This window comes from Hippocampus guttulatus, chromosome 3, assembly GCF_054856545.1.
Source record: "Hippocampus guttulatus isolate MCC_2025c chromosome 3, RoL_Hgut_1.0, whole genome shotgun sequence".
Classification (NCBI taxonomy): Eukaryota; Metazoa; Chordata; class Actinopteri; order Syngnathiformes; family Syngnathidae; genus Hippocampus; species Hippocampus guttulatus.
In genome coordinates this window covers 11,405,172-11,419,118 of record NC_141263.1, presented here as the reverse complement: position 1 = coordinate 11,419,118, position 13,947 = coordinate 11,405,172, and the positions used below count along the sequence as shown (strand labels likewise).

General features: G+C 42.4%; 1 protein-coding gene and 1 long non-coding RNA gene across 3 annotated transcripts in view; one reads left to right on the top strand and one right to left on the bottom strand.

Annotated features, from left to right (window-relative positions):
- Window positions 1-1,937: 1,937 nt before the first annotated feature.
- On the bottom strand, window positions 1,938-8,824 carry LOC147207484 (uncharacterized). Its single transcript, XR_015100414.1, has 3 exons — window positions 8,713-8,824; window positions 8,396-8,644; window positions 1,938-7,422 (listed from the first exon to the last, which is right to left on the bottom strand). It is a non-coding gene; the product is annotated as an uncharacterized LOC147207484 (long non-coding RNA).
- Window positions 8,825-8,850: 26 nt separating this feature from the next.
- pde8a (phosphodiesterase 8A) overlaps window positions 8,851-13,947 on the top strand; it is a 62,498-nt gene continuing 57,401 nt past the window's right edge. For both annotated transcript variants that reach the window (XM_086106746.1, XM_086106749.1), the window contains exon 1: window positions 8,851-9,566. In XM_086106746.1, coding sequence (XP_085962872.1) covers window positions 9,414-9,566 — 153 coding nt within the window. In that variant the 5' untranslated portion in view covers window positions 8,851-9,413. The remainder of the gene's footprint in view (window positions 9,567-13,947) is intronic.

Below are 13,947 nucleotides of genomic sequence, written 5' to 3'. Positions count from 1 at the left end.
GATGATTTGGAACCAGTGCAAGAAATTCATCTAGAACATTTCAATTGCGTCTTTGATTTAAAACAAAAGTGCAAAATTTTGTTTACCCGTGTTAGCTGTCTATATATGTTGCTCCACTATTTGTGTTCAAATACCTATTGCTTAAAGCAGGGGTGTCCAAAGTCGGTCCTCAGGGGCCGCCGTCCTGCCTGTTTTCGAGCTCTCCTGGCTGCAACACACCTGATTCAGATGGCTCATCAGCCAGCCCTGAAGCAGCATTAGAACGACCCTGATTATTTGAATCAGGTGTGTTTCTCCCGAGAGAGCTGGAAAACAGGCAGGACGGCGGCCCCTGAGGACTGACTTTGGACACCCCTAGCTTAAAGTGTAAAAATAGCTTGGTGTTTGTATGCACCACTTTGTAGGTGCATGATGGTGATACTTAATTTTTTTTTTTTACATGGTAGTTGGTGTTACATTTTTGCGAACCACTGAGTATAAGAACCGTTTCAACAGTTCAGCTGTTGACATACAAGTCTTACTCTGAAACTGTTACTGCGGTGAAAGGTCAACAAGGTGGAGAGAGAAACGCAGAGGCTCTAAGTATTTCTGAAGCACTTTGACACTCCCAGTACAGTTATTACAGGATAAAAGACAAGGCCAATGCCATGTGCTAGTATTACATAATACAGCATGGGTGAACAGTGGAGACATTACTGTAAAGTGAAAGGATGATGATAATGATGATGATGCAGGCATTTAGTGTTGTATATTGCTGACATCTAGTGGTTAACTGTATCCCCTACTTTTCAAGATTTCAAGAAGTGCAAAAGTGCTTTGAATAAAGTGCAGAGGATAACCTGAAAGACAGGGAATTCAGGAGGTGGCCAAAGTACAAATACTGGTACTTGTGTAATAATTAAAAAGAACTGGTAATAATAGAGGTACTGATTAAAATCCTGTACTTTTAATAATAGTACAAGAAAAAGACACGTGTTTATATATATACTGTATATTTTTTTATCCTGTCAGTTATATACAAGACTCATTTGGATACCTTCCCTGTACACAAAACAGTTTCCCTCTTTTTATCCATTCATCCATCCATTTTTAATCCCAACACCCTGAATAGGTTGCCAGCCAATCGCAGAGCACAGATAGACAAACAACCATTCGCGGTCACAATCACACCCAGGCACAATTTAGTCTTCCATTAACCTGCCGTGCATGTTTTAGGATTTTGGGTTGAAACTAGAGTACCCTGAAAAAAAGCCACGCAGGGAGAAAATGCCACCTCCTCAGAGGAAGGCCGGAGCCGGAATCATCGTCTCTGTGCTGTGAAAGGACATGCTAACCAGACGACCACCGTTCCGTCTCCCTCTTTTATTTACTCACCTAATGCTCATCCTGAGAAGAAGACAAAAATCACAAACAGGTACATGTTGTTGTCTCACCTTTTACACAATCAAACTCTGTTCCTATAGCTTAACTAAAGTTGAGAACAGAGTAACAAAAAATTCAAATTTAGCTCATGATAACTGAAAGAAATACATCTTGTATGTCTTTTCAGATTGGATGGATCAGTTTTGAACAAAATAAGCTGGTGGTTTTGAGTCTGCACAAGACACAACACATTTATCATGACTCAAAGCTGGACATCTTTGAACAAATGTAGCTGTAGAAAGTGCAAATATCTGTATTCAAATATACAGAGTAATTTTTTTCTATTTTCGAACGTAGAGAGTTAAAGTAAAAAGTAATCCGAACTCCCACATATTTGCAGTTCAGCATTTGTAGATTCACCTGTTGCGGATATGTATGTATTTGTAATTACCCTCCATTATTCTCAGAAAATCTCACCGATCATTAAAAACATTGCATTATTTTGTGGCGTCTTGGTGCCAAGGAACTATTTTGAAGTGAATTGAGGAGCTGCATTTGGAAAAGTAGTGCTTTTTCACCATCTTGTATCAGCTTGGTGCCAAAGAACTACCGGTATGTTGAAGTGAGTTGTGGAACTTTATTGAGACAAAAGTAGTGCTTTGTCACAATCTTGTTGAAGTGTGTTGGAGAGTTTCATTTAGACCAGGGGTGTCAAGCTCATTTTTGTCGTGGGCCACGTTGTCCTTACAGTTTCTCAAGGAGCGTCGTTATGACTGTGAATTTTGTGAAACCATATAAATCTTTAATCACCTCCAAATATTTCATACACAGCACACAACAAATAGATGGACACCGAGTTTTGAAATCAGAAGTCAAAAATAATGACTGTTGAAACATCGTTAGTGTAATAAGAGGTTTGGAAACGATAAAATGCTTGTAATATCTCCAAGTTATGATGGATGTGACAATTTGAAATTTTGGTTCAGACTCAAACAAGTATCCTGGAAGTTGACATGCTTGATTTGCTTTCGAGGGCCACATAAAATGATGTGGCGGGCCAGATATGGCCCCCGGGCCTTGACTTTGACACCTGTGATTTAGACAAATGTAGCAATTTGCCACCATCTTGTGGCATTTTAGTGCCAAGAAACTACTATATGCTGTCGCGAGTGGAGTAGCTTTGGTGAGCTAAAAGTACAGTAGTCTTTGTCTCGTGGCATTTGTAGGGAATTATAAAGGTGTCAATTATATGCAGATTCTTGCTATTAGCGGATAAATACTGTACTCACGTAAAGTAATGATACCTGAAAAATCTGCATAAGCAGATGTGTAAAGTACTTATACTCTGTTACTTTTCCACCACAGGGCATAATCAGCCCAATAAACAATTCCTATATATGTTTGTCCCACACTGCCAGTCACAAGTCCTTCAGGGTGTGTGACATTGTGCTCAAGCACGTTGCCTATTTGAGCACCTCCCGTTCTTCGTCACAATGTGGCCTGTATCAGCCGCCGACGGGGTGAATGCGATCAGGTTGCAGCCGGTGGGCTATGACGAGGCCCGGATATCCTAATCCCACTGCACAGTCACACTTTGGGCTTGGGAGGGGTGGCCGTGCGTCAGCAAAGTTGGAGAATAAGTTGCTGAGAGTCTCCGTTGTTCGAAGCTGTTGAGAAGAACCTGATTCTCCCGCCATTTTGGCGCACTGTTCATTTGTTTATCCAGCTGCCCAACTGCATTTCTGCACGGTGCATTCAGCAACTGTTTGCAGACATGACAATCTATTGGGATTTGGGAAAATTGCACTCACTACTCTGACAATGCTGTCTTCGCACCTGTATCTTAAGATCGATATCAAGGCTATATTATGCAAAACCGTTTTAGAATTCATGCGATATCTTTCATATGCATCTTAAAGTCCATAAGCTAGTGCACTTCTCACAACTAGTAAGATGATTCAGCACACTAGCAAAACAACATTGTCTTTCTAGTCATGTTTTTCTCGCTTATAATGCCACTTTTGGTCAACTAGGCAAGGCAACTTTATTTATATACCACATTTCATACACAAGGCAACCCAATGTGCTTCACGCAAACAACGCTTGCAAGCATTTACAAACACAACACTTAATGAAATTCAAAAAAGGGTATGGGTGGGTGGGTGGGGCAATGTTTTTAAAATGTACCTCAGAAGCAATAGACTTTTATCAGGACAAACTGTGTCCAAACACATTTTTGGTTACAATTGTTGAATTACGGGCGGCCCGGTGATCCAGTGGTTAGCGCGTCGACCTCACAGTGCAGAGGTCGTGGGTTCGATCCCGGCCCCGGCCTCCCTGTGTGGAGTTTGCATGTTCTCCCCGGGCCTGCGTGGGTTTTCTCCGGGTACTCCGGTTTCCTCCCACATTCCAAAGACATGCATGGCAGGCTGATTGAACACTCAAAATTGTCCCTAGGTGTGAGCGTGGATGGTTGTTCGTCTCTGTGTGCCCTGCGATTGGCTGGCAACCGGTTCAGGGTGTCCCCCGCCTACTGCCCGAAGACAGCTGGGATAGGCTCCAGCACCCCCCGCGACCCTAGTGAGGATAAAAGCGGTTCGGAAAATGAATGAATGAATTGTTGAATTAAAGCAAGCTAGCTAGCAGAAAGTACACAGCCATACTTGCCTGCAAGAGCCAGAGCCGTGACGTGGTGGTGTTGAAAGCTGTCTTGTCGTGGCCATCTCCCCAATTCAAGGGGGCATTTTCTTTGTCAGATTCTGACAAATCTTAGTCATTTTCACAATTTTCCAGAGTCAATACTGACAGAAGGTATGCCAATCGGTCATTGACAACTCCTGATTTGCGGAGTCTGTGCAAAACGATAACCTGCCACGCATGTTTTTGGAATGTGGAAGGAAACCGGTAACCGGAGTACCCGGAGAAAAGCCACGTAGGCTCGGGGAGAACATGCAAACTCTACACAGGAAGGCCGGAGCTGGAATCAAACCCTGCGCCTCTCCACTGTGAGGCCAACGCGCTAACCAATCCACCATCGGGCCGCCCGCACTCATAACAGAGCAAAAAGTCATTGTCCAACTAGTTTGCCAAAGTTATCCTAGTGTGCAGAAATGCCATACAGTAGTGAAAGTCAGTAATGCAAAAATGTAACTAAAACAGTCATATGTGCTGAATTATTCTTATGAAGCATTTACTGGAATTCAGTATTCTTGAAGTCCATCTTAAGGTCCAAGTTCTAATATGCTCTTTGTCCTCACTAGTAGGAAACCTTTGATGTATAAAGACAAGGAACTAACTGAGGAAAAATGATGCCCTAGATGACAAATGTGCAATAATAGAACTATTACTGGCATTGTAAAATTTGACGAGTTAACATCTTTTGTGGATGTTGGTGTACTAATAAGTATTTTTATAACAGAATGTCCTTTGAAGGAGTTGTATACTTAATCATGTGTTCACTTTGCTGCAGCTTATATGGAATCTATATTAGTCCTCTGTACTGCAGTCAGCTGATTGAATTGTGACAACATGTTCCAGGACAGAGTGGTTTGCTCACTTCAAAAAAAAAAAAAAAATACATAACCAAGAATGTATATTTATTACAACTAACATTACTGCGATTTCTCCAAATTAAATAAAGTGATATATTGTTGTGAAAAACAGGATGAAGAAGCTTCACATGCAACTTTGTATACGAAAGGGTTAAAGGTTCCTATTGTAGCTGAACAACAGATTGGTCACGACCTGGAACTGCGTGTAAAACAAAAACAAAGATAAAACAAGAACGTTGCATATAGACAATACACGATACAAGACAATAGCTGCAGTGTTAAAAGTTGAGATTTTCTGTGTTATGTCTAGACGTATTGAAACACAGCCCCCTTGGACACAGTGAAATGCTTGTTTGAACAAACAATATGAGAAAATAGTGCAGTATGTATGTATACATAAATTCCTCGTCTCACCCCCCCTCGGGTGGTGTCCGTCCCTCATTCAGCTCGGGTCCTCTACCAGAGGCCAGGAAGCTTGAGGGTTCTGCGCAGTATCCTTGCTGTTCCCAGCACTGCACATTTCTGGACTGAGATGTCCGATGTTGTTCCCGGGATCTGTTGCAACCACTCACCTAGTTTGGGGGTCACTGCCCCGAGTGTTCCGACCACCACAGGCACGACTGTCACCTTTACCTTCCAGGCTCTCTCCAGCTCCTCTCTGAGCCCTTGGTATTTCTCGAGTTTCTCGGGTTCCTTCTTTCTGATGTTTCCATCACTTGGGACCGCTACATCCACTGTATAAGCGGCTGGATAGCTCAGCTGGTAAGGCATCGATTTGGCATACGGGAGACGGTGGTTCGAATCCCGTTTGGGGCAAAAAATGAGCACATAACACCACCCAGTGTGGGTCCTTGGGCAAGATCCTTCACGCTAATGCCTGCCTCATACAATGATGAGGTAGACGTCGCCCGGCCAAACAAGGTCTGCGTCAGGTGCTGGGGAACCAGAGCACCTTGATGAAAAATGGGCTACTGGGCTACTATATATATATATATATATATATATATATATCTTATATATATCCGTAAATCTCGATGTGTCTGGCCCACGATCTTGCTACATCATTGGACACTTGACTCGTGCTGGCCACACATCAGCACAACATAATTTTAAGTTCCAAAGTTATTGATTGAATCGATATAATTTACAGAATAATTATGAACTAAAAATTCCCAATGATCTTTTCTTTTTTTGTTCAGATTTCAATGTTATGTTTTCATCAACTTGGACTCCTTTTTTTACTCATGCACATCATCACGTCAATCATGACATCCATCCATCTATGCATCCTCAAGGGGGCAGCAGCTGAACCAGGGAGGCCCACACTTCCCTCTCCCCAGCTACTTCTTCAAAGGCTTCCGGAGGGATCGAAAGGCGTCCCCAGGCCAGCCGAAAGACGTCGTCTCTCCAGTGTGTCCTGCATCGTCCCCCAGGGCCTCCTGTCGGTGGGACATGACCGGAGCACCTCACGAGGGTCCAGAAGGCATCCTCATCAGAGGCCCGAGCCACCTCATCTGGCGCCTCTCAACTCTGAATCCCCCCCAGATCACTGAGCTTTTTTTGCCTATCTCCAAGAGAGAGACCGGAAACCCAACAAAAGAAACTAATTTCAGCGGCTTGGGGTTCAATTCTGGGCTGCGGCCTTCCTGCGTGGGTTTTGCAATTTTCTCAGAGTACTCCGGTTTCCTCCCACTTTTCCAAAAACATGCAACTCTATGTTGACTCTAGGTGTGATTGTGATTGTGAGTGTGAATGGTTGTTTGTCTATGTGTGCCCTGCAATTGGCTGGCAACCGGTTCTGGGTTTATCCTACCTAAAGCCCGAAGAACTCTGGGATAGGCTCCATCCAGCACACCCCGTGACCCTTGTGTAGATAAACAGCTTGGACGTTGGATGTAAATTACTCTTTGGCTCCCTCTAGTGTGAAACATGCCGGCATTCAATGCTGAGAACAGGAAAAGCATAAAATGTGACCCAAAAAGAGTACTGTATCACAATTGAAATTGATTAGGTTGGAAATTTACTGCGAGTAAAAGCTGAATCTTAATCGCAGTTAGCAGAAGCTGAAGAAAAATATCCACAACATAAATTACCACCAAAAATTAACTCACCTGACACCCACACTAGAAGCATACCACAAAGAGCCCTAAAATAAAAATTGAAAAGCCAAGAAAAATCTGTGCTATTGAATTTTGACAAAAAACATTTACTTATGTGAAAAAAAACTTTTCTATTCAAGAAACATTAAATTGTTTTTTCCCCCCACCTAGCATTGTGGTTATATTGCCAACTTCCAAACTCACACTTTTGGGGGGAAAAAAATGTGAAATTGAATTAGTCGATTTTTGGTGGGATAAATGTGATGGTTTAATTTTTAAATTGACGTTGAATGCAGGTTTTAATACTGTAAATTATCAGCAGTCACTCTGAGTTGTGTTTCTTTTTCAGTCACTTGCCTGTACCTTGTGGGGGGGGGGGGGGTTCTTTGTTTCTCGTCTGTGGCGCACATCTGGGGAAGGAACTGTAATTAGCTGCCAGTTTCAAGCTCTGTGGTCACACCAGGAAGATGCCAGATTGCTTATTTGTCTTCACCATTTTCTGTGCTGTTGCATTTTGCTTTGCTCCCATGTTGAAATGCGTGCCTCGTTGTACACTTCTTTCTCGCCATTAATATCTGGCATTTTCTTGGGATTTTGTACACAGAGTTTTGCCTCACTAGTAACATGGAGTTGTCTTACTTTGTGTATGCCAACGTTCTGCTATTTGTGCATGTAGATGCATATCAAAGATATTAAATAAATGCGCATCGGTTCATCCACTTTTGGAAATCCATCCGAATATTAATTCGCTATCCTTGACATTGATCTTAAGGTAACACTACTTTGCTCTACTAGTGGACTATATTGTCTAGTGAAGGCAAAGAGTGGACTCGTACACAGATCTCCTACTAGATATCAACATTGGATTACAGTGCAATAGAATAAAACGGCATTGGGTGTAGGAAGAAAAACATTTATTTCTTTTTTCCGGCATTTTGTCGCGTCGCCAAGAGTAAAAAGTGCATGGAGCTTTGTGAGTGTATTCAAAGTTCCCACGCCGCGTGGAGGACCACCCACCGGCTGCAGGAGCGCGGCGCCCATTAGCTGCGCGCACCTCATTTGCATTAACGTCAGTAAAGGCTGTAGGTCAATCCTTGCGGGTGCTTTTATTGGATGTGCCGCTGTCAAGCAGCGACGAAGAAATGGAAGGGCAAGCGCCAGGCAAGGCAGAGAAAAGACAAGCCTAAAAAAAAAACAAAAAAAAACGAGCTCGATGTCGCGGCTTCATTCTCGCTCGTCCCCGCGCCCTCGCCACCTTTAATCATCCTGCACCGAGAACTTGTCTTCAAATACTGCCTTTTGGGGGGTGCGGGTGAGGGGGGGGAGGCATTCTCCAGAAGGCGGTACGTTCGTCATTTTTACAATTTGACAGCCTCTACATACCTCCTCCTTTTTTTTTTTCCTCCAACGCCACCACCACCGGAATGAGGGAACGCCGAGGAGTCCGGACACACAGCTCCCGGGTTGGGCTCATCCTGAAGCGAGTAGCGGATGCCTGAACGCCGGTTGGCTGCTCCGCGTCCTCCGTCGGCCAATTCTGGGAGCTGATACATGGGGAGTTGCGTTGTGCTCCACTGGGAATGCTTTGACCCTCGTGTCCACATGAATGTCGCGCAGTGTGAATATTCCAGCCTGTTGATGAGGAGGAGGATGATGCTGGTCGGCTCGGGCTTGGAGCAAAGCACGGTGACAACGTGTACCTTGACCGTCCTCAGCTGAAGTGGGCCGGCAGATTGTTCCAAAAACCACACAGTCTGTTCTGCATTCTAATTATTATTGGATGGCATCAGGGTGGATAAGGACGATTACCGGTGCAAGATTGCACGGCAGGAATGGATAAAACTGTTGCACGATGGCTGCACTGCGTGTGTGAGAGTGGGTGCGTGTGTGCGTTTGTGCGTGTGTGAGTGAGAGTGTGTGCTCAGGCCTACTTGATGACTGAAGTTGAGCACAAAGAAGCAACATGAAAAATGGTGATATGGTACGAGTGACAAGAGGAGACTTGGGGGGATCTGAGCTGTCCAGCTGAACTATAACCCAACTTTTTTTTTCTTTCCACCCGCCAAAGGAGCACTGCTGCTTTGATTAAAGATCGCCAATTAAGTTCATGTGAGAAACAAGAGAGAGGACATCGGCTTCCTGGTCTCCCTGAGGGCCGCGGGGGAGAGAAAATTCATTATTCATGTCTCTTTTTAGAGCAATTACAGAACTGGCTTTGTTGTGGCCCAGATGACATATATCTATTTATATATTTAAACTGAGAGGATGGACATTTTGCGTCACTAAAAGAAAACGACAAGTGAGCAAATGACACCCTGGTGGCCCTCAAAGTAAAAAAAAAACAACAAAAAAAAACACTTGCACAAAAACGGACAGAAAAAAGGCTGAAGTGGGTTGCAGCATGGGCTGTGCTTCAAGTATTCATATCTCTGATAGGGTGGTCTACCACAGTGGAAAAGAGTCTGAGGATTCCCACTCGCCCCAGCAGACAAACACTACTCAGCATCAAGGAAATCCTGTCTCGGGACTACCCCTCAAACCCCTGAGCTGCAAGGTGAGGCAACACACAGGCACGTTTTCTATCAAATGTTTGTTTGAGGTTGAAAGGCCACTTTCATTTGATTGCACTTAATTTGAAATCCGTGAGCTCATTCACCTCAACTTTACTGTGGAAGAATTTGATCTAGATCGGTAATTCTTAAAACCTTAAAAGGCGGAATTTTGGTTCAACATTTTTTACAGTGGTTTAAAATATGTAAACTGTATTTTTTATCTAGTATGGGGCATTTTTTGAAAGACCAATTCAGTTGTATGTAACTTTTAGGCACAGTACATTCGCATGAATTTCCCTAGAACTTTGTTTTAGAACATTTATTTGGCTTTTATTTGAGCCGAATGATTGCTAATTCTTCTCAGCTGCCTGAGTTCTCTTCACTCTGCTTCCATTGTCTTATGCCCAGTTGTTGACAATTTTTTACAGAGGTGAATATTCTGTTTTCTTCCTAATAAGTATATTCATTGTAGGAAAGTCTAACGTGATGTGTACTTTAAAAATCATAAGAACTACTGTTATAGGTTAGACACTCTCTGGGTCCGAATATTAATTCGCTATCCTTGACATTGATCTTCACAGTCCACTCTCTTCGGACGTTTGGTTCACTTATTTTTGCACTGTTAGGAAAGTGTGCTTGACTCCATTTCGAGGCCAAATGTCTCTTGTTGAGTTACAAACCAGAGCTAAAATCCGTGTCAAAATTTAAACTGGACATATTTGGGTTCTGCTTCACCTTTCCACTGCTTCTCATTAGAAGACCAAGACTTCTTTTGTTAGGTCATCATACAATAAATGAAAAACTGACAAAAGCAAGTAGGCCCGAAAAAGGATCGATGCTAGCATACTGTAAAGTGTACTCTATGTTGCATCAACACAAAATTTAACAGTCCCATTTGTCTCTTGGACCATGAATAATTACAGTAAGAGTGGCATAATGAGATGTGCTGCTTGGACGCTTCGAAAAGAGATTTGCTTCCCATCTCGGGGATGATCAATTTCATTCTCATTTGCATGTTGTGTAAGAGCTCACACATGCACGTTGGTGTGTTTGCTGCGCAGAAGGCTGAGATGAGAAAGACTGATGGATTTGGTTTATGGCACAAATCAAGAAGGGAATCAATGTTGAGTTGTTAAAAGAATATTAGTCTGAGAAGTCTAAGCTGTCTTCGATTCCATTTAAGGCCAAGCGCTCATGCTGTGATGATTGCAATGCACTGTTTAATTGAAAGATAATACAGATACCAACATTTTAAGATTTCTTGTATTTTTCGGGAAAAAAACATGCAATAGGTCCAGCTCAACCATCAGTGGTCCACTTTTTATAAGATACTTATTTTCTTTTCATATGATATTTTGCTATGTTTGGCGCAACTCCGTTACAGATACTCAGGCACCTTAAAAATATTGTTTATATTTTATTTCAGTCAAAACGTAATGTTACTAATATGCTAAATGCAGTAACAGGAATGCAAGTAAGAGGGTTGCAAATCAATGCTGATGATATTTTATTATTATTACCATTTTATTTAATTTTATTTAAATATTGAGTGTACATGTTAGCTGTGTTAGATGCCATTGCACGCTGGTTCAGAACTCGAACCCTGATGTTACAAGCAACAAGGTTGCATTTTTTTAAAGTGACCGACTCCATTTTGGCTGCAAAATATGAACATTACAAGAGAGGATTTACCATCTACGTGTGGCCAGAGCAATTAGCTTGATGTCATTTCTGCTGAGTCATGTAGCTCTTGTAAACCCAACTTGACGGCACAATTACCGGTACTTCTTTTAGAAATGTGTCCGTGATAAAACTAAATCTATTAACAATTAAAAATAAGACATACATAAATAAGAAAAAATATGATTTAACATTTTATCTGTTAGAATTGATGTGTAAGTTGGTCATTAAGAGGGACCGTCGAGAGAAAAAAAAAAGGCCATTTAGTGTTATCCAAGAGCTATTTGGTCAATGGTATTTGAAAATCACTTTTACCACAGATACAGTTACATTTTGTCTTAGGACAAGTAAAACTGGCAGAACAAGTACATGGATTATTACAAATTTCACAAGGTTGGGGCATAGAAAAATGTCCTTTTCTGTCATGACCGATGTACTGTACATCGAGCTGAAGCACAATCTTGCACATTGTGCGCCTGAGTGTGCTCGTGTGTGTGTGTGTGCGTGCGTGCACACATGTTTTCTGTATGTACATTTTGTTTGGCAGACCACAGGCTATATTTGAGGGCTCATGTCAAGCTGAATTTTGTGGCCAAATGTCTGCGTAGGATGTAGTGAGAAGGCAGCGTGACAGATGCCCCCACGTCAGGACGGCCACTGTGCCTTTGATTGAATTAGTCTCTTGATTGAGTTAGACTAATGGTACACAAATCTCCTTCAGCTGGAAATGGTTAATCCTGAATCTAAAAGGTGTCATCTTTGCTGTCCTCTCTAGATCATGGCAGCGACTGGCGGAGTTCAGTTGGCGGTTGGCGTAGAGAAAAGTGTGCTTTCTGTGTTACATTATTGCTAAGCATCTGATGGAGGTCATGTGTTGCTGCTACTTTTGATTTGTTTCTACCGCCAAGAGAGGAGATCAATGAGCGCTATTGATTGTGCTGGAAATTGTGTGCATGCCACTCATTTAAAGCCCCTTTTAAACACGAACACACAACTTTCATGCCCAGGGAGCTGCTGCTTTTTTTTTTTTTTAATTGAACACCAGCAGTTACAAATCCCAGTAGGTGACAGTAGTAAGTAGAGCTGAAACAATTAGTTGATTGATCAACTCTTTGCTGTAGGTGAAATGAATTGGCAGCCTTTTTGAATTTCTTCACATTTCAAATTTTCTTTCACTTTTTAGATGCTTTTTTTTAAACACTTCTACGACCTTCCAAATTTGTTAACATCTTTTATCCTATGTTTCTGCATCATTGTAACATTAGAGTATCGAGAAAGAGGTCTCACTCAATATTTGAAGAACATGTGAAGTGAATTCAGAGATTTATCACATTTTTTCTAATTCATTTTCAGCACTTGAAGGCATTTGCTGAAAATGTGCAAATACAGTACTGAGAAGTATGCACAGTGGATCCCTGCTTAATCGCAGTTTAACCCCCATGGTTTCACCTAGTTGCGGATTTATTTTTTCCCAATTTTTTTTCAGTATTTTTGAACACTAAAACAAAAATTAGGGGCTAGGGAGTTTGAAGGTTTTTATAATATAATATACAATAGTGAAGTATGTATTGTACATCCCACCACTGCAAGCAAATTTGCCATTGCCGGGCTGTTGTAACATCAGTGGATGGAGGAATAGGTTTCAGTAAATAACTTAAGCCTCCAGAGCTGTTTTTTCATGGTTTCTTGGTTGTATTCTAGTCAAGAGACGAGGGAGGTAATTTTGGCAATGCTAAAATAACTCACAGTTCTAATGGTTGCCTAGGATTTTTGGCACAGTACAGTACCTCTCCTGTGGAAATCGGGCTCCCTGACCATGAAAATCCAATTCAGGAAATATCGTAAACTGCGAAATAATCAGTTGTCTTAGTGCAACATTTTGAATGTTGTTTTTTCTCATCCCGACGTGCATGTGTTCCCTGCCTTGTGTCATTGTGGTTGTGAAGATTGCGCACACATTTATCCCTGTTAGGATGATAATTATCCTCTCCAGCCACACACAGCTGGTCGTAGCCACAGTGAAGTTTAGCCTCTTGCAAAAACACAGTCAAACAAATGCGTGCTGTGTGTTTGGAGCTCGGGTGACCAGGAGACAGCGTGCAGGCGTCTGCAGTGTGAGAAACATTCAATAGAGCTTTGGGAGCGTGACGTGAGTCTTTGTCAAGGGTATGGTGCCATCTGGGCTGTTCTGAGGATGATAAGGCTCAAGTACAAGGTCCTGAGATAGTGGGCATTTTCTAAATCCAAATAGACATTCACAAGCCTCGGCCAAACACGGCGCCATTTGTCCAGCCTTGACTTTTTCCTTCGGGTTGCCCTCACTCCAGGCGTGGCAAAGGTACTCACATTGTGCACTTACTGAGAAGTACAGACGATTGCGTGGAGAAGTAGAAGTACTGATTTAAGTCTTGTACTTAAAGGGGTAGTTTGCAGTTTCAAAACCCACAAGATTTGAATGTGGCCTCACTTCAGTAATCCCCGCCCCCAACTCAAAAGCCGTGTCCCTCACTGATCCACAAACATGGCCATTCATAACGGCATGTGATAATGAAAGTGCGTCGTGGTGATAAGTAGTTACAGGGAACACTGTCCAGCTGCAACAAAGCAGCAGCAGCACAAGCAATACGAAGCTAGCATTAGTGATGTAAACAAGCCGGTGTTACACATGTCTACGATTTTGCTCGAGTGACTTATTTGTAAGTG